General features: G+C 40.6%; 1 protein-coding gene across 1 annotated transcript in view; it reads right to left on the reverse strand.

The window, feature by feature from the left end:
- The window catches only part of ahi1 (Abelson helper integration site 1), a 41,455-nt gene that overhangs the window by 491 nt on the left and 19,795 nt on the right, over window positions 1–21,169 (reverse strand). The window contains exons 15-39 of the mRNA XM_078799225.1: window positions 20,783–20,856; window positions 20,154–20,208; window positions 19,178–19,281; window positions 18,670–19,091; window positions 18,529–18,593; window positions 16,727–16,919; window positions 14,124–14,316; window positions 13,955–14,050; window positions 13,698–13,883; window positions 12,070–12,219; window positions 9,193–9,325; window positions 8,984–9,107; window positions 6,226–6,455; window positions 6,054–6,151; window positions 5,855–5,973; window positions 5,176–5,306; window positions 4,032–4,172; window positions 3,773–3,957; window positions 3,656–3,692; window positions 3,526–3,560; window positions 2,267–2,359; window positions 2,146–2,193; window positions 1,920–2,082; window positions 1,780–1,856; window positions 129–217 (exon numbers count right to left, since the gene is read on the reverse strand). Coding sequence (XP_078655351.1) covers window positions 129–217; window positions 1,780–1,856; window positions 1,920–2,082; window positions 2,146–2,193; window positions 2,267–2,359; window positions 3,526–3,560; window positions 3,656–3,692; window positions 3,773–3,957; window positions 4,032–4,172; window positions 5,176–5,306; window positions 5,855–5,973; window positions 6,054–6,151; window positions 6,226–6,455; window positions 8,984–9,107; window positions 9,193–9,325; window positions 12,070–12,219; window positions 13,698–13,883; window positions 13,955–14,050; window positions 14,124–14,316; window positions 16,727–16,919; window positions 18,529–18,593; window positions 18,670–19,091; window positions 19,178–19,281; window positions 20,154–20,208; window positions 20,783–20,856 — 3,241 coding nt within the window. The remainder of the gene's footprint in view (window positions 1–128; window positions 218–1,779; window positions 1,857–1,919; window positions 2,083–2,145; window positions 2,194–2,266; window positions 2,360–3,525; window positions 3,561–3,655; window positions 3,693–3,772; window positions 3,958–4,031; window positions 4,173–5,175; window positions 5,307–5,854; window positions 5,974–6,053; window positions 6,152–6,225; window positions 6,456–8,983; window positions 9,108–9,192; window positions 9,326–12,069; window positions 12,220–13,697; window positions 13,884–13,954; window positions 14,051–14,123; window positions 14,317–16,726; window positions 16,920–18,528; window positions 18,594–18,669; window positions 19,092–19,177; window positions 19,282–20,153; window positions 20,209–20,782; window positions 20,857–21,169) is intronic.

Consider the following 21,169-nt stretch of genomic DNA (forward strand, 5'->3'; position numbering starts at 1 on the left):
GAAAGAACATTTGTTGGATAAATACTTCACATTGCGGAACATGGGTACCTTCTGCCTTTACAAAGGTGATTAATTCAACCATACTAATTGTGGACACACACACACACACACAGGTCCAAGTTACTTACTTGACTTCCGTGGCCTCTGGCTCGGTGTCGGAAAGGGTGGGCTCTGATAGAAAGCGAAGGTCCCCAGCAGGGGTAATTGCAGCGGAAAACTTGGAAGCAAAGAAAAAAAGTGGTGTCAGTCTTTGAAATATAAAATTTTAAATATATATATATTTTTTTTTAAAGGTCTCAAAGAGACACCACCATATCTCGTGGAAGTTAAAAAGTGTTTTTAGTAAGGTCTGCTGGGACCACGCCCTTATGCTAATGACCTGTGTTTAGTCTCCAAGAAGCGCTATTTAAATTGAATATTTATAAAAAAAAAACGTTTGCACGGTGGGCAAGTGGTTAGTGCGCAGACCTCACAGCAAAGAGACCCAGGTTCAATTCCACCCTCGGCCATCTCTGTGTGGAGTTCGCATGTTCTCCCCGTGCATGCGTGGGTTTTCTCCGGGTACTCCGGTTTCCTCCCACATTCCCCTTCCAAATTGTCCATAGGTACGAATGTGAGTGTGAATGGTTGTTTGTCTATATGTGCCCTGTGATTGGCTGGCCACCAGTCCAGGGTGTACCCCGCCTCTCGCACCAAGACAGCTGGGATAGGCTCCAGCACGACCCTTGTGAGGATAAGCGGTAGAAAATGAATGAATGAATGAGTTCTCCTCCTATTTTGTGTGGAAGTGGTAACTTTTTGGCTTCTTATTTTGTCTTTCCCCACCCTCGGCCATGTCTGTGTGGAGTTTGCATGTTCTCCCCGTGCATGCGTGGGTTTTCTCCGGGTACTCCGGTTTCCTCCCACATTCCAAAAACATGCTAGGTTAATTAGCGACTCCAAATTGTCCATAGGTATGAATGTGAGTGTGAATGGTTGTTTGTCTATATGTGCCCTGTGATTGGCTGGCCACCAGTCCAGGGTGTACCCCCGCCTCTCGCCCAAAGATAGCCGGGATAGGCTCCAGCACACCCCGCGACCCTCATGAGGATAAGATGGTGGTAGAAAGCCAATCACAGGGCACATATAGACAAACAACCATTCACACTCACATTCATACCTATGGACAATTTGGAGTGGCTAATTAACCTAGCATGTTTTTGGAATGTGGGAGGAAACCGGAGTACCCGGAGAAAACCCACGCATGCACGGGGAGAACATGCAAACTCCACACAGAGATGGCCGAGGGTGGAATTGAACCCTCGTCTCCTAGCTGTGAGGTCTGCACGCTAACCACTCGACCACTGTGCCGCCGCTAAACATTTATAACAACCTTTAACAATGCTTGCCCTTCTGACTCTTCCACAAAACCAAGTACTTTTGCCGGTAGGGAATCAGGAACTCCAACCACTTGTGCCTGATGTTTGCCTCGTTAGGAATTGTAATCAAATGTACTTTCGTATCTGGCCTACGGTGTACATCCGTATAAGGAAGCCTGGCACTCTGACATCACAAAAAGCCGGTGTTGGGATAAACTCTGAAACCGAGCGTTCAGAGCCATGCCAAACTTCTTTCAAGGTTCAATTCCAAATGTGCAGAGCTCATTATCTGGAACGTTGGCATGGTTTAACACCAGAATAGGACATTCGAACTACATTTATAGGCCAAAGAAGTAGACAAAGTATAATAATAGGTCCCCTTTAACTCTCACAGGAAGTAGTCGCTACCGCATCTGCTCACCCTGGTTGGCGTGGCCCTCTCCACTGTGCCCTCAGACGCCACCGTGTGCCCGTCCCCCGCATCGGCAGCAGAGTCTCCTGCAAGTGCAACAAGAGCTGAGCGTGTTGTCACGAAAGCTTCCCGACAACAATCCTCCTTACCGTGATCCTCCACGTACGCCACCAGGAAATATCCCCGCTGCCCGTCGGCCAGGCTCCCGAACCACCAGTTGTCGTTGTCCTTGTACAGCACGCGGATGACGTCGCCGCGCCGCAGCGTCAGCTCATCTGAGCGGTTGGCTTTGTAGTCGTACAGCGAGACCACCTGGAAGAGGAACACGTGGCGTGAGGGGACCGGCTCCGAGGGACGTCTCTGGTGGATGCTTACCACTTGGTGAGGAGGGTCCACTCGAGGGTTGTAGCTCGGAAGAACGGTCTGTGGGGTCAGAATCGTTCCATTAAGGCATTCTGAGAAAGTTACAGAACATCTGACAAGACGGCGTCCTCACAGTCGGAAGCCTTAAGGACGACGTTCCCTTCCGATGTTGACCAAGCGGACTCAAGCCACCCGACAGCGGTGGCAGCAACGCACTGGATCTTATCTGAGGGTTCATGGTGGCAACAGAGGTGAAAAGTAATGACTGTTAGACCAGGTCCAAAGTTCCTGTACTTGGTCAGTCGGAACGGCGTGATTATTTTAGCCAGTCGTTCACTGGAAATTATAGGATGCAAATTCACTTCACATCACAGCCGCGCAACGAAACCGCTTTTATTTACGGGTACAAACGCCACAATTCTTTTTTTCTAAAGTTCATCATACCCGACTACTCAGGCTCAACTGAGAAGGAACTGCTTCCAGAGACGGTAATATAATACAATTTCTTACTTTTTCCTCTCAATTTGCACCCCGCGGCTTGTACAGTCATGTGGCTAGCTCAGGGGTGGGCAAACTACGGCCCGGGGGCCACATCCGGCCCGCCAAGTGTTTGAATACGGCCCGCCCAATCTTTCCAAAGTATTTCATTTAAACTCAACATACAACCTTTTGATGGTTTTATCAATTTCGTTTTTTGACATGGTCTGTTGTTTACAAAGTGCTCCTGAAAAAAGGGACACAAGCACATAATAATAATAATTATTATTATTAGATTATTATAATAATTATTAGAACTATTATGATTATTATATTATATTAATGCGGGCCGCATTGATATGACAAAATTTACGGGGGGCGGGGGGACTATATATTTTACACGTAACAGTCCACCTGGTATTATTGTATCTGTAAAATTGTCATCCAATCTGCTATTATTATTTATTATTTTATATTTATATTAAAATATTTCAAAAATAATAAAATATTATAATAATTACAATAAAATTAAAATAATAATTATTATATTATTATTATGTAAAATATGCAAATATAACAATAATATATATAATTAATATCATAATTATAATAATCATAATAGTTATAATAATAATTATAATAATCTAATAATAATAATAATAATTATTATTATTATGTGCTTGTGTCCCTTTTTTCAGGAGCACTTTGTAAACAACAGACCATGTCAAAAAACCAAATTGATAAAACCATCAAAAGGTTGGCTCAGGCCATGATGCCAGGTTGTATGTTGAGTTTAAATGAAATACTTTGGAAAGATTGGGCGGGCCGTATTCAAACACTTGGCGGGCCGGATGTGGCCCCCGGGCCGTAGTTTGCCCACCCCTGATCTAGCACATTTGAGGGTCACATACTTACCACGCTGATGTCCGATAACAAGCTCCTTCCTGTCACTGAGGGACACAGACAATAGTTTATCATTAAAATAAAAAAATCAATACAATAAATAAGTCATAAATGAATGAAAGTTATAAAAATAAGACAGCACCTGGCTCGTATCCACTTGATGATCTGGGATATGGCTCCTTAAAAGGGAAATATCATCATTTAAATATGATAGCGTGCTGATATTAAATTAGGAAAAAAAAAAAGCATGCATGTTTACAAGGACTGAATCCATTTGCTCTTTGACTCGCTGCAGTTTCAAGGCCAGCCTGGCGGCCTGGCTGAACTGGTCCACAGCAGAGGAAGCAGACGTGCTGTGAAGCAGGTCGGGCGTGTTCCTGGTGGTTCTGGTGTCGGCTGACGTAGACCCGAGCTCCTTCATGCTGTGCACGTCCAGCTGGGAAACTGTGGCGATACGGTTTACCGAAACAGTGATCTCCATGATACGACAGCGCCGTGTGTGTGGTGTTGTACCGCACCTTTGCGCTCGTGCAGGTAAACGTGCACGGGCTGGCCTTCTCCGAAGGCGCAGAAGGCCACCATGTTGTCGTGAGGGTGGAAGGATACGCCGCAGAGAGCCGCGCTGTAGCAAAGCTCAGAGTACACGGCCAGCTGGTCACCTGACGGTACAGACAGCGAATGTTTTTTGTTTTTTTTTAGCTCTCAAGTGCTGGTTCGGGGCCCAAAAGTGAGTTTTAGACTTCATGCTTACTAGTGAAATATCTGCTAAAAATATCTATATCTTTCATTTGACTTATGCATTGTTTATATGCATGCACTTAAAATGTTCCTCCTCGTTTCCTGGACATAATTCATGAATTCCTAGAAAATGTTTTTTGGACGTGTAAAAAAAAAAAAAAACAACCCATGTGCAAAAAAAAAAAATGTGAAAAATCTAAAATGATAAAATAATTAAATATAAATGACTTAAGTGTAAAATAAATAAAAAAAATTGCTTAAATAAAAAATAAAACAAAAAATGACTTAAGTAAAAGTGAAAAATAATACAAATAAATACAACTAAAAATTTACAAATAATAAAACAAATACAAATTTAAAATGACGTAAATAAAAACATTATCAAGATAAAAATTATTTAAATAATGTGTCATAAAAATGACATATAAATGTGTAATAATAAAAAAGGAAATTTATTTAAATAAATGTGTAAAAAATAAAAAAGACAAATGTGTACATGTATAATCATAAAATAAATAATAATGAATAAAATGTAATAAGACAACAAAATCAGTAAAAAATTGTTTATATGCTGAAATATCTGCTATAAATATCTTTATATCTAATATATTTTATTACATTACTATATAACACATGTGTATATATATATATATATATAAAACATTTTTAATATGTATGATTATATTATATCATTTTGCTTATATTATAGTGGAATATACTGCTATACCCATTGTATTTATTGAGAGATGGATGGAAATGTGGCCCATCAGTCATCAAACATAACTTTTTTGAAGCATATTTTCCCCCAAACATCTGCGTGGCTTTCTAAATGACGCAAGATCAATGACGCCTGATTGTGCAAGATCAAAGATCTAGCGCTCGCCCACGCCCAAAAGTTATTGATAATAAAAATAGCAGTCTCACCAGTTTCAGTGTTCCAAACGTACGCCATTCCATCCTCGCTGCCGGAGAAGATGAAGCTCCCGCAAGGCGTGAAGGTGCTGCAGATCCTCTCTCGGTGGTTTGTGGCTCCCACGTACGTTTTTACTGTCCAACTAAGACATAATAAAGATGTAAATTTACTTACTTTTCCTGCTCATTACAAAGCTTTTATTTTTTTTTATAAATTTTCTATAAGAGGGCAGAGGTCATATGGGTAAGTTAGTAATAATGTGTCAATTATGCTCTTTGCCTTTTCCCTTACAAATGTATTTTTTCTTGTATTTGGATGGAAAAATTGTGTCATAATATAATATCAGCTTCTATTCATATTTATATGTGCATACACCTGTGGAACAGCCTGCCGGAGAGCCTCAGGACTGCGGAGAATGTTGATATTTAAAAAAAAAAAAAAAAAAAAAGATTAAAGACAGTTATCCTCCCTATCCGTGTGGAAGTGGTATTTAAGTGGCTATTTAAGTTTAAAGAAAATAACTTGAAGGCTACCGTTTAGGTCGCTAGCTCTCTAGTTTGCGAGTTAGCATGTGTCTCGAGACCCTGCAGTTGCGCAATGTGTTGTAAATAAATAGAATATAAACCGATATCGATTCAATATCATCAGCATCATTTTGGAGCGGTGTGTGATGTGACCTTGTGGACTTACATTCTCAGATCCAATGTTCTCAGGATGTTGTCTTTGGAGTGAATGAGGAGGCAGCGCCCGTTTGGATGGACCTGAAGCATGTTGATGGGCACTCCCTTCAGGTCCTCCTCTGTGTGGCTCTAGAGGAAGATGGAGGACATGTAGCCTTTCCCGCACATTGATCTTCACTACGCGCAGACGATGGCTGTCTATGAGATACCTTCTCCGCAGCCCAGTGGCGCCAAGGCTGACGACCGCTTACTGAGGTTTTCCACGCGATGATGCTTCCCGTGTTGTCGGCTGAGAACATCCTCTGCCCTGACAGGAGGACACACGAGGTCAAACCTTCCACTCGGCATCGGGGCTCGCCATCGCAAAGAAAGCTCAAGTACCTGCCGTGTCAAAACAAACGGTGTTGATGAAACCACCGTGAGCCTCGAACTCTCGCAAGAGCTGGCCGTTCACGTCATCCACGTCGAGCCGCCACAGACGAAGCACGCAGTCGAAGCCGCCGCTAACCGCCAGGTTGTGCGCCGCTGGGTGGTACCGGGCCGAGTACACGAACGAAGGATGTGGGAGAACTTTCCGTGCAGTTGGCAGGAGCATCTCCACATTCCACTCCCTGGAGGGGACACAAACGCACCACACTGAGTGTTTTTAGGCAGCTTAGCTCACTTTGGTTGTTTGTTTCTTTCGGCTTTTTCCTGATTACGGAGTCGCCATATTTATTTTTTATATTCCGGATGCGGGGCGGCACGGCGGTCGAGTGGTTAGCGAAGTGGACTCCGCCTCTCGTCCGAAGACAGCTGGGATAGGCTCCAGCACCCCCCGCGACCCTCGTGAGGATAAGCGGTAGAAAATGAATGAATTAATGAGTTCTCCTATTTTGTGTGGAAGTGGTAACCTTTTGGCTTCTTATTTTGTCTTTCCACACCCTCGGTTATTTCTGTGTGGCGTTTGCATGTTCTCCCCGTGCATGCGTGGGTTTTCTCCGGGTACTACGGTTTCCTCCCACATTCCAAAAACATGCTAGGTTAATTAGCGACTCCAAATTATCCATAGGTATGAATGTGAGTGTGAATGGTTGTTTGTCTATATGTGCCCTGTGATTGGCTGGCGACCAGTCCAGCTGGGATAGGCTCCAGCACCCCCCGCAACCCTCGTGAGGATAAGCGGTAGAAAATGAATGAATTAATGAGTTCTCCTCCTATTTTGTGTGGAAGTGGTAACCTTTTGGCTTCTTATTTTGTCTTTCCACACCCTCGGTTATTTCTGTGTGGAGTTTGCATGTTCTCCCCGTGCATGCGTGGGTTTTCTCCGGGTACTCCGGTTTCCTCCCACATTCCAAAAACATGCTAGGTTAATTGGCGACTCCAAATTATCCATAGGTATGAATGTGAGCGTGAATGGTTGTTTGTCTATATGTGCCCTGTGATTGGCTGGCGACCAGTCCAGCTGGGATAGGCTCCAGCACCCCCCGCAACCCTTGTGAGGATAAGCGGTAGAAAATGAATGAATTAATGAGTTCTCCTCCTATTTTGTGTGGAAGTGGTAACCTTTTGGCTTCTTATTTTGTCTTTCCACACCCTCGGTTATTTCTGTGTGGAGTTTGCATGTTCTCCCCGTGCATGCATGGGTTTTCTCCGGGTACTCCGGTTTCCTCCCACATTCCAAAAACATGCTAGGTTAATTAGCGACTCCAAATTGTCCATAGGTATGAATGTGAGTGTGAATGGTTGTTTGTCTATATGTGCCCTGTGATTGGCTGATTGGCGACCAGTCCAGGGTGGACTCCGCCTCTCGTCCGAAGACAGCTGGGATAGGCTCCAGCACCCCCCGCGACCCTTGTGAGGATAAGCGGTAGAAAATGAATGAATTAATGAGTTCTCCTCCTATTTTGTGTGGAAGTGGTAACCTTTTGGCTTCTTATTTTGTCTTTCCACACCCTCGGTTATTTCTGTGTGGAGTTTGCATGTTCTCCCCGTGCATGCGTGGGTTTTCTCCGGGTACTCCGGTTTCCTCCCACATTCCAAAAACATGCTAGGTTAATTAGCGACTCCAAATTATCCATAGGTATGAATGTGAGTGTGAATGGTTGTTTGTCTATATGTGCCCTGTGATTGGCTGGCGACCAGTCCAGCTGGGATAAGCTCCAGCACCCCCCGCAACCCTCGTGAGGATAAGCGGTAGAAAATGAATGAATTAATGAGTTCTCCTCCTATTTTGTGTGGAAGTGGTAACCTTTTGGCTTCTTATTTTGTATTTCCACACCCTCGGTTATTTCTGTGTGGAGTTTGCATGTTCTCCCCGTGCATGCGTGGGTTTTCTCCGGGTACTCCGGTTTCCTCCCACATTCCAAAAACATGCTAGGTTAATTGGCGACTCCAAATTATCCATAGGTATGAATGTGAGCGTGAATGGTTGTTTGTCTATATGTGCCCTGTGATTGGCTGGCGACCAGTCCAGCTGGGATAGGCTCCAGCAACCCTCGTGAGGATAAGCGGTAGAAAATGAATGAATGAATATTCCGGATGCCATTCCTGACGAATACCAATGATTCGAACCCGGGGTGTTTGCTCCAAAGTGCAGAACACAAACCACTACACCACGGCGGCTCTAGCCCTCGTTATTATTCATTTTATAGTACAGTTCAATGGTTCATCATATATAATAATTAATATTAACACATAATTTTAATATAACATTAATAATTCTGTGTATCAACTGTATTATAATATTATAATTATTATATTATTTATATTATATTTCATGATTTTTACATTAGAGCAATGTATTTTTTAATTACTTATTTGTAAAAAAAAAAAAGTTATACTATAAAAATACATGACTGAAACTCTGCAACTATTTGAGGATATAAACAAAGGATTTAAAATCATGTAAATACAGCGTTCTTTGCGCTTTTTGGAGTTTTTTGCTGAAGGCTTTATCTGCAAAATAGGTGTGTCCCATTACGTGAATTCTTATATGCCTCTTTTTATATCTTTACAACACACAGAAAATTATCTGGATTGTGGATAATGGGCAAAATTCCCAAAACACTTCGCACTTTTCCTTTAAGACAGAAGGGTACAGCTTGTCCTATTTGAAATATAAGTGGTGCAAAATACAACAGCGATTCTGAGAAATGACCTGACAGTTCCATCCGAGGAGGCGGACAAAAGGCGGGCATCGTCTGAGGACCAGCAGAGTTCGTAGACGATCTTCAAATGGCCGCTGAAGGCAGCCAAGACTTTCCCAGACGGGATCTCGAACACTGGAAGAGTACATATCATATACAAGGTATGAGTGTATAATGTGTACACGGGAGTGTTTCTGTTCAGGTGGGAGGTGACACTCACCTACGACAGGGAAAGTATCCCTGTCAGCACAAGCAGCAGCGAGGAGAGTACCGGCGTGAGAGAAGAGCACAGTCAAGCATCCCATCTGACCCCCACGGAATGCCAGCATGGACTTGTTAGGAATCCGGCACACCTTTTAACAACAAAAATGCTTAGCCTGGAGTGCCATAAAGTTTAAAGGGAACCTATTATGCTTTTTCCACGCTTTTTTCTATGGAGGACCAAAACTGCCAAAATAATAAATAAATAAATAAATAAATAAAAGTGGAAATAAAAAAAAAATGAAAAAAAAATCAAAAAATTAAATACAAAAAATAAATATAAATGGAAATAAAAACAAAAATATATTTTTTTTAATTTTTTAATCTTGTTTTTATTTTTGTATTTATTTTTGCTTTTATTTATTTATGTATATATTTTTTTATTTTTGTTTTTATTTATATTTATATTTTTATATTTAATTTTTGATTTTTTTTTTTCATTTTTGTTTTTATTTCCACTTTTATTTATTTATTTATTTATTTATTATTTTGGCAGTTTTGGTCCTCCATATTTTTCTGGCCTATAACAGTAATTAGAATGCAGTATTCTCATATTAAACTAACAAAGTTTCAGTTAATAAGGTTTGTGCATTTGGAAGCGAGCCCTAATAGACGTTTGGGATGGCTAAAAACGGACTAGCCGAGTCAGAAGGTAAGCAGTAAATAACAGTTTATCAGTTACTTTAGTTTGGTAATGGTTTTATTTCATTTCAACATGCATCCCATAATCAGTTCCCAGTTCCACATGTCCAAAAGGAGTAGGAAGAAGCAAAGCTTATTAAATCCTACCCCTCCATCTGGTACTTTTACAATCAGTTACATTTGTTCACTTCCTGCTTTCCATAATAAATTTTTTTTTGTCCCGTATACGAGGTGATATGACCATACAATGACATTATGTGTACCATAGTAACTGTCCATTTTGTGTCAGTCATAAAGCAAAAGCGCTCGTCTGTGTAGCATTATAGCATAGAACAGGGGTCGGGAACCTTTTTGGCGAAGATATTTTAAAATGTGTATCTGTGAGAGCCATATACATTTTTTTTAAACATTGAATGCAATAAAATGTGTGCATTTTTATGTAAGACCAACAGTTTTAGATATAATGGGCTCACGCCAATGGGGTGTGGCCAGCACACTTCCGTGAGCAGCGCAGTGTCTAATAATAAATCAAATACTTGTTTCCATTAATACAACTTCTGCTGCTGCATAGTTTTGCACCGTACTCCGTAGACGTATTTCATTCTTTTCGACATCTTCGTCAGAAGGCTTGGTTCTGCAGCTTTAGCTATTTGACTAAAGGAGGAAAGTTTACATTTACATGTTTTTTTGACATCTCAATGACCGAGGTAGACTACAGCATTACCCAGTAATAAACGAGTTTTGGTGTTTGACCTGGAAAATATCATCAGGAAAGATAGATATGGTTGGCCGTATTGCAGCAGAATATAGATGGACGAATTAAAATGCATAAGAAAGTTGAATATTATTTTTAACAGTCATTTCTGTGATGGTTTACTTTAAAATGTTAGCAAAATTACATTTTTATTGTGGTAAGAAATGCTTGAGAGCCAGATACAGTCATCAAAAGAGCCCTACCTGGCTCCCGAGCCATAGGTTCCCTACCTCTGGCATACAGGAAGCGCGGTTGCTAATAGCTCTACTCAAGTTTATATTACATTTTTTTTGTTTACATACTGGTAGTCGTGCAAAACACATTAAAAGTTACCGATGCTATAGAAAACCCAACACTAATATGCTAAAGCTACTTACCATTGAGAGACATAACGTAAAAAGTAAAAAATAAAAAAACATTCGGACTGTCCGGTCTCTACTTCTGGATCGGATTCAGGATCCAACACATATGGATGTATGTTAAAAGCCAATACAGTAAAGTCTCGTTATATCGATATCGGTTATAACGAATTACTACTTATTACGATACTATTTTCATTTCCCGGTAAATTTCTAGTCTTTTATGATATAATTAGCTCCGTTAGTACGATACACCGGTTAATCCGGTTACTAGGATGCCCTTTTCATCTCCCGCCAGCCAATTTGGTCTGCTTATATCGATACAAAAGCAGCTTAAATCAATCTTTGCTTAAGGATTTCAATACCAAAAAAGAACACGGCAAACGGCTGCTTCCAGTCAACTTTATTTTTCACACTTCCACCACCAGAGTGCAGCACACACAGCGGAAAACACCCGTCCCTCGCGCCTACCCCTCCGGGTGGCGATAGTTCCGGGGTTAATTATGTCCCGGTAACCGGTAATCACTACAGCGTAAGTTTATTTTTATTTACTGTAGCACACAATTTATTGTAGTACAAAAGCATGCTAGATACGCAATCCATGAACTCAAGGAGAAAATTACATGCCATATCAAAGATCCGCCCACTTTTAATGCAGTTCGGTGCAGGATCGGATATATGGATAGTCCGGTTATATCGGTATTTTTTCCGACTCCCGAGAATATCGATATAACGAGACTTTACTGTATTTTAAAAAAGATAAATCCCCTTTTATTATCAATTCCTATAAAGTTAGTGGCAACACTCAAAAGTGGGCAAAATTGCCGTTTAGTTCAACTGTTATATCGTTCATCAATTCCTACACAGTTAGCGGGCGTGTGGAGGCGGAGGCCTGGGTGGAATACATTAAAACAGACAGTTTTCACGGGAACCATGAAATCCAAAGAAGTACATCTGAATAGGTGCAGATTCTGGACGAACTTAAAAAACACTTTCTGTGCTGGTTATTGTGTGTAGCTGCTCTATAGGAGTCCATAGCTCAAATGAGCATAATAGGTCCCCTTTAAGATATTCTTGGTACCTGTCCGGGAAGTCTGCTCCACTTCAGCACCGGCGGCTTGTCTTCTAAATGTGGCGTGGATGTCCTCTTGATGCCGTCCTGCAGCTCGCTGTAAGTGGTGCTGCCTCGTTCCTCTTGCAGCGCCATCATGGAGCGAATGCTGGGGTCCACCTGAGGAAGCAGAAGGTGCAACATAAACACGCCACATTGGACTGGATTTCAACTATTTATATGAAGAACCAAAAAGGTCTCAAATTTAAATGTCAGAAATACGAATACACAAAAATACTGTAAAAATCTCCTTTCATTTGATATTTTTTAAAAAAGATTAAAGACACACCTTTTTAATCAGGCTTTTAACTCATATTTTTAATCTTTTCTTACGTTTTTAATCTTTTTAGTCCTATTTTATGCTCTTAGTCTTTAGCTTTAAACTCCAGTGTTTCCTCAGGGGGGGTCCTCCACACTGGGGGTTGTGTCGGGTCTGCTTAGGGCAGGGGTGGGCAAACTACGGCCCGGGGGCCACATCCGGCCCGCCAAGTGTTTGAATACGGCCCGCCCAATCTTTCCAAAGTATTTCATTTAAACTCAACATACAACCTGGCATCATGGCCTGAGCCAACCTTTTGATGGTTTTATCAATTTCGTTTTTTGACATGGTCTGTTGTTTACAAAGTGCTCCTGAAAAAAGAGACACAAGCACATAATAATAATAATAATTATTATTAGATTATTATAATTATTATATTAATTATATATAATATTATTGTTATATTTGCATATTGTACATAATAATAATATAATAATTATTATTTTAATTGTATTGTAATTATTATAATATTTTATTATTTTTTAAATATTTAAATATAAAATAATAAATAATAATAGCAGATTGCATGACAATTTTACAGATACAATAATACCAGGTGGACTGTTACGTGTAAAATATATAGTCTGCCCCCCCCCTGTAAATTTTGTCATATCAATGCAGCCCGCGAGTCTAAAAGTTTGCCCACCCCTGGCTTAGGGGGTGCCATCCTTGGGTCCCTTCGACCCGGCCGGCTCGGGGTTTCTCCCTTTGATGTGGGGGTCCGCCCATCTGTCGGGTGCTGGTCCCCCGATGGCACGGCCTGTGGCTCCTCCCAGTGTGGACGGCCCCAAAGGTGGCGTTTCCTTGATCCTCAGTGCAATGCCATGTCCCCCTACTGTGTGTGATTGTGTGGGTGTGTGTCTAGTATGGAGGGTGGGAGGGAGGGGCTTTCTTAGTAATTGTTTTTCCTTTTAATTGTGGTAATTGTTTTTTAATTCTGTAAAGCACTTTGTGTTGCATGTCTTTGCAGGAAAAGCGCTCTACAAATAAAGTTGATTTGATTTATTCAAATGTATGCAATTTTCTGTGAAGAAGCTTGATTAAGCTGTAATTCACCAAACTGCCACTAGGTGGAGCACTTAAACGCTTAATTGAAGATGTGAAGATGGGAGTGAGAATATTTTGGACGCCAGTTCTAATATACAGAAACGCATTATTCAATTATTTTATATACATTATATACATTAATAATACAATAATAATAATAATATATGACTATATATAATGGTATATGTACCAATGTGTGCAATGATTTGCACATGCACAAAGAGCTACTTACATGCTGGGGTATTTTGATGCCTTTCACCGTCACGTAAAAAGTGGACGCGTATTTGACTCGGGGGTAATGCCGCCACCACTCGACCACCTCGATGGAGCCCGGCTGCCTCCGGACCCACGTGGGCGGGCAGTAGAGCTGGAGGCGAAGTTTGCTGCCGGCATTCAGCACGCCATTGGCTCCCACTAACTGAAGGTGTACAGGACAAACAGATGGTGAAAAAAAAAAAGACATAGTATTTGGTGGACCTGGAATGGTACCTTGAGGAAGGCCCACGCAATCTTCCGAAACCCCCGCTCGGTCACGTCAACATCAACGTTGGCTCGGGCTTCCTCCATGCTGAGAAAGTCTAGGATCTTAAAGGAAATGCAAATAAAAAGATGATGACGCAGGCTCGGCTGTTCCACAAACAAAAGGAGAGTTTGTCACCTCAAAGAAGAGGATGACTTTGGGGCCCTCGGAGTCTTGCTGGATAAAGTGGCCAAAGGGCTCATTGAAGATGATCTGCTCCTGCCACTCGGGAATGACCGTCTTGTTCTTCTTAAAGTCAAAAGGTTGCGTCATGATGGGCAGGATGTGGTCCACGCGGTCTTGTTCGTAGAAAGACGACACTGGACGGTGGCTGTGGAGCAAGCAGGGATACTTACAGTAACGCTGACATAACTAAACCAGTAAGACTAAGTTGGGCGGTATCAACCTTAGCATATATGACAATATGTTTGGGCTGTATCACAATATGACGACACAAAACCATATTACATTTAAATTCAAACCTTAACCATATAATGAAATACACTCTCAAATTGTATAGCGCATGTATTTATTGGTAACAATCTGGCTAACTTTTCTGACGGGATGACAGCCTCTGCACACATTGCTACTGAATCTTCAACAAATCGTAATGCCTGTGCTTGTCGTTAAGGAAGATGTAGCCACCCATGCAATTCCAAATGTGTATCAGGGCTCTACATTAAAAACAAAAATGACTTGCCCATGGTTCAAGGTGCGAACTACAGTAAACCTCGGATATATCGGATTCAATTGTTCCCACTGGTTTTGTCCGATATAAGCGAAATCCGGAAAATGTCCGTTTTACGCATATATCGGATTTATATCCGTTATAAAAAGGCACTTCCTTGACTATGTTTCCAATGTACCTGGACTGGGCAATGAAAACTCTGAGCATAACAAATTGTTAATTAAGCTAGGCCCTGTTACGCCCGTCAGGCCTACGTTATTTCCAATAGTGAGGTTAAGATCTCATTCACTGCTGTGCTAGTATTATTGACGTCACTCACTTTTATATTTGTCCTAAATCTGCAGCCAGGAGAAAGACAATAGCCAGTGACAAACCACTCCTAGCGACGTGAATATAAATCGCGCAGGCAACGCTGCAAATGACGTCGTATAACGGTCTGTCACGATGCGGCCATCCGATATATGCGAGGGAAATTGGAACGGGACTGGAGAGAGGATTTGGTCCGAAATAGGCAAAATCCGTTATAAAAAATCCGATATATGCAATGAATTTTTATTGGAAATGCATTACAGAAAAATCGGGTCTTTTTTATCTGTCCGTTGTGAGCGAATTTCCGATATATCCGAGGTTTACTGTACTTGCCCGAACTTGCCCCATGTAAAAAATTAAAAGCCTGCCATAATGATATCATGTCATTTTTATGGCATCACATGAGGATCTCAAATAAAAATGAAATAATTATCATTTCCTGTGGTTGTTTTCCTACATAGATCATGACGTTGCATGGAAATCTGGATTGTCAAGAGACTTTTCGGCACTTTGCCTTTTAGAAGTTGTGCACCACAATGAAACATTACTGAATAAACACATTTGTGTACTAGTAAAGTGTTTTGAATCCAGAAAAAAAATGCTCAATGGTTAAAGAATAATTTGTGAAGCAAAGGTGAGAAAAATACACCGAGAAATGGAAGCGCTAGATTTTGTAGCTTGTGCAAAATCAGCACTTGGTATTGGATCTAATCGGTTGGTGTTTCATTGTGACCACTTCAAATTCACCGGTGCCATCATTTGATTTGCTGCCGCTAATTAGACCATGTTGGCAGGGACGCCATGATAGATGTTTTCCTAGTCAAACCATCGCTGATTGATCGCGAACAAGAACGGGACTGTGGACTTCTTCTGATTGGTCCATGTCAAGATTTGCAAGGATTGGTTTGCAAATTGCATAGCGCATGTATTTATTGGTAACAATCTGGCGGGATGACAGCCTCTGCACACATTGCTACTAAATCGTCAACAAACTTTAAGGCCTGTGCTTGTCATTGAAGATGTAGCCACCCATGCAATTCCAAATGTATATGTCGATACTTTTTATCATACTCTTGTTTTGTTTTACGCAGACATGGGGCAAAGACGCTCTTATTTTGAAGGGCGGTCACAGAAGCGTGTTCCATGGTGGGGAATGTGTATTTGTGGCTAGACGAGCTTACTTATATTATATAGATAATAAAACCGGTAAAAACGTAATGCACATTCATTCATAAATTTTCTACTGCTTATTCTCACGAGTGTCGCGAGGGGTGCTGGAGCCTATCCCAGCTGTCTTCGGGCGAGAGGCGGGGTACACCCTGGACTGGTCGCACACTCACATTCATACCTATGGACAATTTGGAGTCGTCAATTAAACTAGCATGCACGGGAAGAACATGCAAACTCCACACAGAGATGCCCGAGGGTGGAATTGAACTCGTGTCTCCTAGCTGTGAGGCCTGTGTGCTAACCACTCGCTAAAACACAACATGGTAAAAATATACTCATCGAGCCCGGGTCCCGCACACATTCACAATCTGTAAGAGGAGATTTTGCTGGCGTTTGCCGCCATTTCAACCTATTTAGGGGTTCATGTCGTTCATCTTGTACTGTACATCCGCCGCATCGCACAGCCATCAACTGGGCTTGTTTATCATTTATACCGGTATAAATCATTGGAATCTCTACCAGTATACCGGTATATAAACTGTATCACCCGACCCTAACAAAGACCCTCCCTAACCTGTCTTCCTTCTTCACGTACTGGCCGGTGATCTCATCCACCAAGTGGACCTTGACCATGGGATGAGAGATGCGGAGGTCCGTCTTGAGGCTGTCTGTTCTGTGCACGTACACCCCCAGCACCAGACCGTCATCTGGGACACGCTTCTCGGGCACGTCCTCGGTAACATCTTCCTCCACCGCTGAACTTGAGCCTTGTTACGCAACACACACACACACACACATCACTTGCTATACAGCACTAGGTAGCAACACAATGACATCCACTATAAGAGCTGGATGAATAATACCACACTCTATACCAGGGGTGGGCAAACTACGACCCGGGGGCCACATTTGGCCCGCCAGTTGCTTTCTAAGTAAGCAAGTCGGATGTCTTATTCAGTAAAAAAAAAAAAAAAAACTAAACAAAACTGTAAAATTCGATTTCGTAAATTGCTGTGGTCTGATGTTTAAAGTGCTACGGAAAAAAAAGACATATATAAAATATTGATATATTTACAACATATAGCTAATAGTATGACACTTTTACGGATAAAATTAGACAAATAATTCAAGGCAATTTAAAATAGTGTGTGTGTTAAATATATATTCTGGACCACCGGACAGTTTTGTTAACTCAACGCGGCCCACGAGTCAAAAAGTTTGCCCGCCCCTGCTCTACTCCAATGTACACTGTCATGCACAAAAAGCACAATTATGAGTTTACATTATAGTTTACCCTTTTCTCTAATTAGTACCGGGTCAAAAAAAGCAGTAGCTTTCACAGTTGTGGCTGTGGGCAACCTCTTCATGTACTAATTCTTGTATTAGCTCTACAACAGCAGGATCTGTGTCTGAAGTATTGAGTGGTCATAATATGAGCCATCTCTGTATACACTTTAAAATGTTTATATATTTATATACATTTGATATAATTTTATATTTATATATATTTTAAAATATATATTATATATATATTAAAATATATATTTTTATATTTATATATATATTTTATTATTAGAAATATTTTGTTTTATTTATAATATATTATTTTAATTTTATTTTTATAAAATATTATTTTTATAATTTTATTTTATTATTATAATTATTTATATTGGTTAATGTATTTTTATTTTTCATGCATGCATGCATTTCTATACACAAAATAAGATAAAATTAAATAAATAAACAAATTAAGAATAAAGACAATAAATCAATCAATCAGTAATAAATAAGTAAACTAATAATAAAACGTAAGAAAAACGTAAGAAACCACATACAGTTGGTAGAGGAATTATTTTTTCAGATTCAAATGTATTAACAGTATTAACAGTTATTTAACCTTTAACATGAACATTAATGAAACGTAATAATTTGACCCAATTAGCAAGTTAGCATCGTACTCAGTTCCATCTGGGAGCAGCGTTGTAACTTTAACAACATGTTTTTAATGAGATGCTTTATCTTGACGTGTATTTTCCCTTTTTTTCCAAATCATTTCCTGCGTTTATTTGTACCCGGCGTCATAAGCCTTTAGCGTCATTGCTAATTCAAATCAAAACAGGGCGGGGTAACAGGGTAGGGTAACAGTATGGGGCAGGGGCAAAATCATGTTGTGTTTCCGGTGTGCACACGGCTTTAAGCTGTCATTTCAACATTAAACTTTGGTATCAAGGTGGGGGCCCTCAAAGTAGCGTCTCGCGGGCCGTATTTGGCCCGCGGGCCGCGAGTTTGAGACCCGTGCTCTATCAATGTCTAAAAGGACGACGTAGTCAATTAAAAAACTTGTGAACTTATAGATTATGTTCAAATACTATTTACCTGACTTTTTCTTCTTCTTTTTCTTCTTCCTGTCAAGTTCCACATCAGCAGCCAGGCTGTGATCTCTGTAGGAGAGAAGATTACGACATGAGAATAGTGTAATAGTACTAAAAGTGTAAAAAACCAGCAGCACAAACCCACCCAGCCTCCGACTTCACAGATCTCAGCTTCTTCTTTTTCTTCTTCTCCGTTTCGTCATTTGCAGAATCCTCTGCTTTTACATCGTCCTCCGGCGCCATCTGCTGCCGGTATTGCAGAAGCAGCTCGTCATCATCGTGGTGGTGACCACCGTGCTCCACGGTGCGTCTGCCTTGCTTCTGGTCTTGGAGGTCGTCCGCTTCCGAGCCCGTGGCTTCGTCGGGCAAAGGGCGTCTGGGAAGGGCTCGCTTGCTCTTCTGCTTGGCTTTAGATGGCCGAATTTCCTGAATTTCCTCTTGGTTGCTGCTGTTGTTGATGTTTGTGTTATGCTGCGGTGGCGGGGAGCTGCCGCTGTGTTCTGAACGATGCGTCGCGTCGTCATCGACCTCGTCGTCCTTAAGGCTGACATTTTGAAGAGTTTGAAGCTGAAAAGAAGTCAAACGTGTTTTAATTTTCCCGTCATCCCTTGAATGGATCATCGAGGTTCCCACTGAATATAATAGAAACTTACCACAATGTCTTCAGTGTTTTTCTTTCTTAACTTTTTCTTGCTAACTTGCTTCACTGGCAACTCGTCAAATCCTTCCTGGGTGTTTGTCCAGTTAATTCTTTCACCTGTGAAAGACAATCGGGAGGTTTAAAGTGTTGCAGGGTGATTGTAATAAAGACAAATAACTGGACTAATTCATTATTTAGCGGTGAAGTCATCATCCCAACGCCCACTTCACACTTCATTAGGTTACTAGGCAACGTGCCAGCTTGTCAATATGAACTACGCTCTCTTTGTGGCCAATGGCTGTTTATTGTTTAGTTTTTTGTTGGTCTGCTAAAAATATAATTTAGCAACAACAAAAAAATATAAATATCAGCAGGAATCTCAAAACAACAAAAACAAAATATTAAGAAAAAAAGTTTGTAATCTGTAATTTGACGTGACAAGTAATAATTTGATGAGGAAAAAAATACAATTATTTTAATAGTATAAAGTATATATTTTTTAATTGTAATGTGATGAGAAATAAAGTGTTGTATTTTTTTAAATTAAGTTGTGGAAAAAGTTAAAAAAAATGTTACAAGAATAGTCAAAATATTATGGCAATAAAGTCAGAATTAGGAGAAGAAAATTTACAAAAAAAAAAGGAAAAAAAAAGTTGAAATATTTGTGACAAAAACCCACTAAGAAATATCTTTCACCATATATATATATATAACGTCTGAGAATATGTATAAAAATATCAAAGTGGCCCTTGTATCCTTTAATTTTTCACTATGTGGCCCTTAATGGGAATCGTTTGGACACATCGTTTGTTTTCTTGACATAGCATTAATTAAGAAAAAGCTAAAGGGGTTCAGTCACGTATTAGCAAGGCATACCTACAGAAGTGGGCTGCACTGATAACCGGTTGGAAGACATAAAAACAACCTAATTCCAAGATACAATTGAATCCTTGGTAAGAATTATTAGTTGAAACAACAAGAAAGCTCACCTGCAGGCATCACCGGCGTCTCCCACTGAGCTAGCAACGTTAGCGTGCTAACGCTCTGTAAACAGCCAAGAATGACGTCATGCGCCCCCGTGCCCTTTGGCGCTCAACAACCTCTCGTGACCTCTGACCCTAACCTAATGTCAAAATGTTGACAAAAGAGCGCGAAAAATGGAGTCTGACATGGCGGCAGGAGTGGTAGTGGTCAGTGATGTGTTAAGTCATAAGGTAGCGCCACAACCAGCTGACGTCCAAAGCTTGTCAAAACACACCTAGCCGAATGCTAAACTAGGCAATAGAAGGTTAGCTTGTACGGAATTCGCCCGTATTTGCTTGTCGATTCAGTGACGCCACATGTGCTCGCTATTAGCTAAATAGACCCACAAAGATATACAGTTCATATTTACGAGATTTGTCAACAAACTGAATCACACAAGTGTTTTAACTAGCTACCGTGATTTTTTACAAGCTATGATACACTTCCGCTTGCCCCACTCACAAAACATCAATGCCGCATCGTTGCTGCTTTAACGGTGTAACTTTCCGCCACGTACTCCGTCTTGATGTGGTTTATTCCGCTAAAAAGCGGTACAACTTGGCCATTTAGAGTCCTTAAACGGATACACAGAGACTTCTTCGTCGTTCTGTTTTGTGTTGACCTCATCGTCTTGGATGTCGTACTGCCCCCTGCAGGATGGGAATACAACTACAGGCAAAGTCCAATGCAAAAACGGTAACATGAACTCTATTCGTTTATTTATCTATTTATTTAAATTTTAATTTAATTTAATTTAAACTAAACTGTGTTTAACATGTTGCCTTTTTCTAATAGAGAAAGAAAATTATAAATAATGTATAAAAGTAGACTTGTACCATTAATGCTTATTCAGTCATGAAAAGTGTAACTGCAGGAGTAAAAACTGAAAAAAAAATGTGTATAATGTATAAATAAATACATCATATATTATAGGTAATACATTTTGAAGTAATAACAAATTAATCAAGATCAACGATATCAA

Source organism: Doryrhamphus excisus, linkage group LG19, assembly GCF_037039965.1.
Source record: "Doryrhamphus excisus strain RoL-2023G ecotype Guam linkage group LG19, RoL_Dexc_Guam_v1.1, whole genome shotgun sequence".
Taxonomy (NCBI): domain Eukaryota; kingdom Metazoa; phylum Chordata; class Actinopteri; order Syngnathiformes; family Syngnathidae; genus Doryrhamphus; species Doryrhamphus excisus.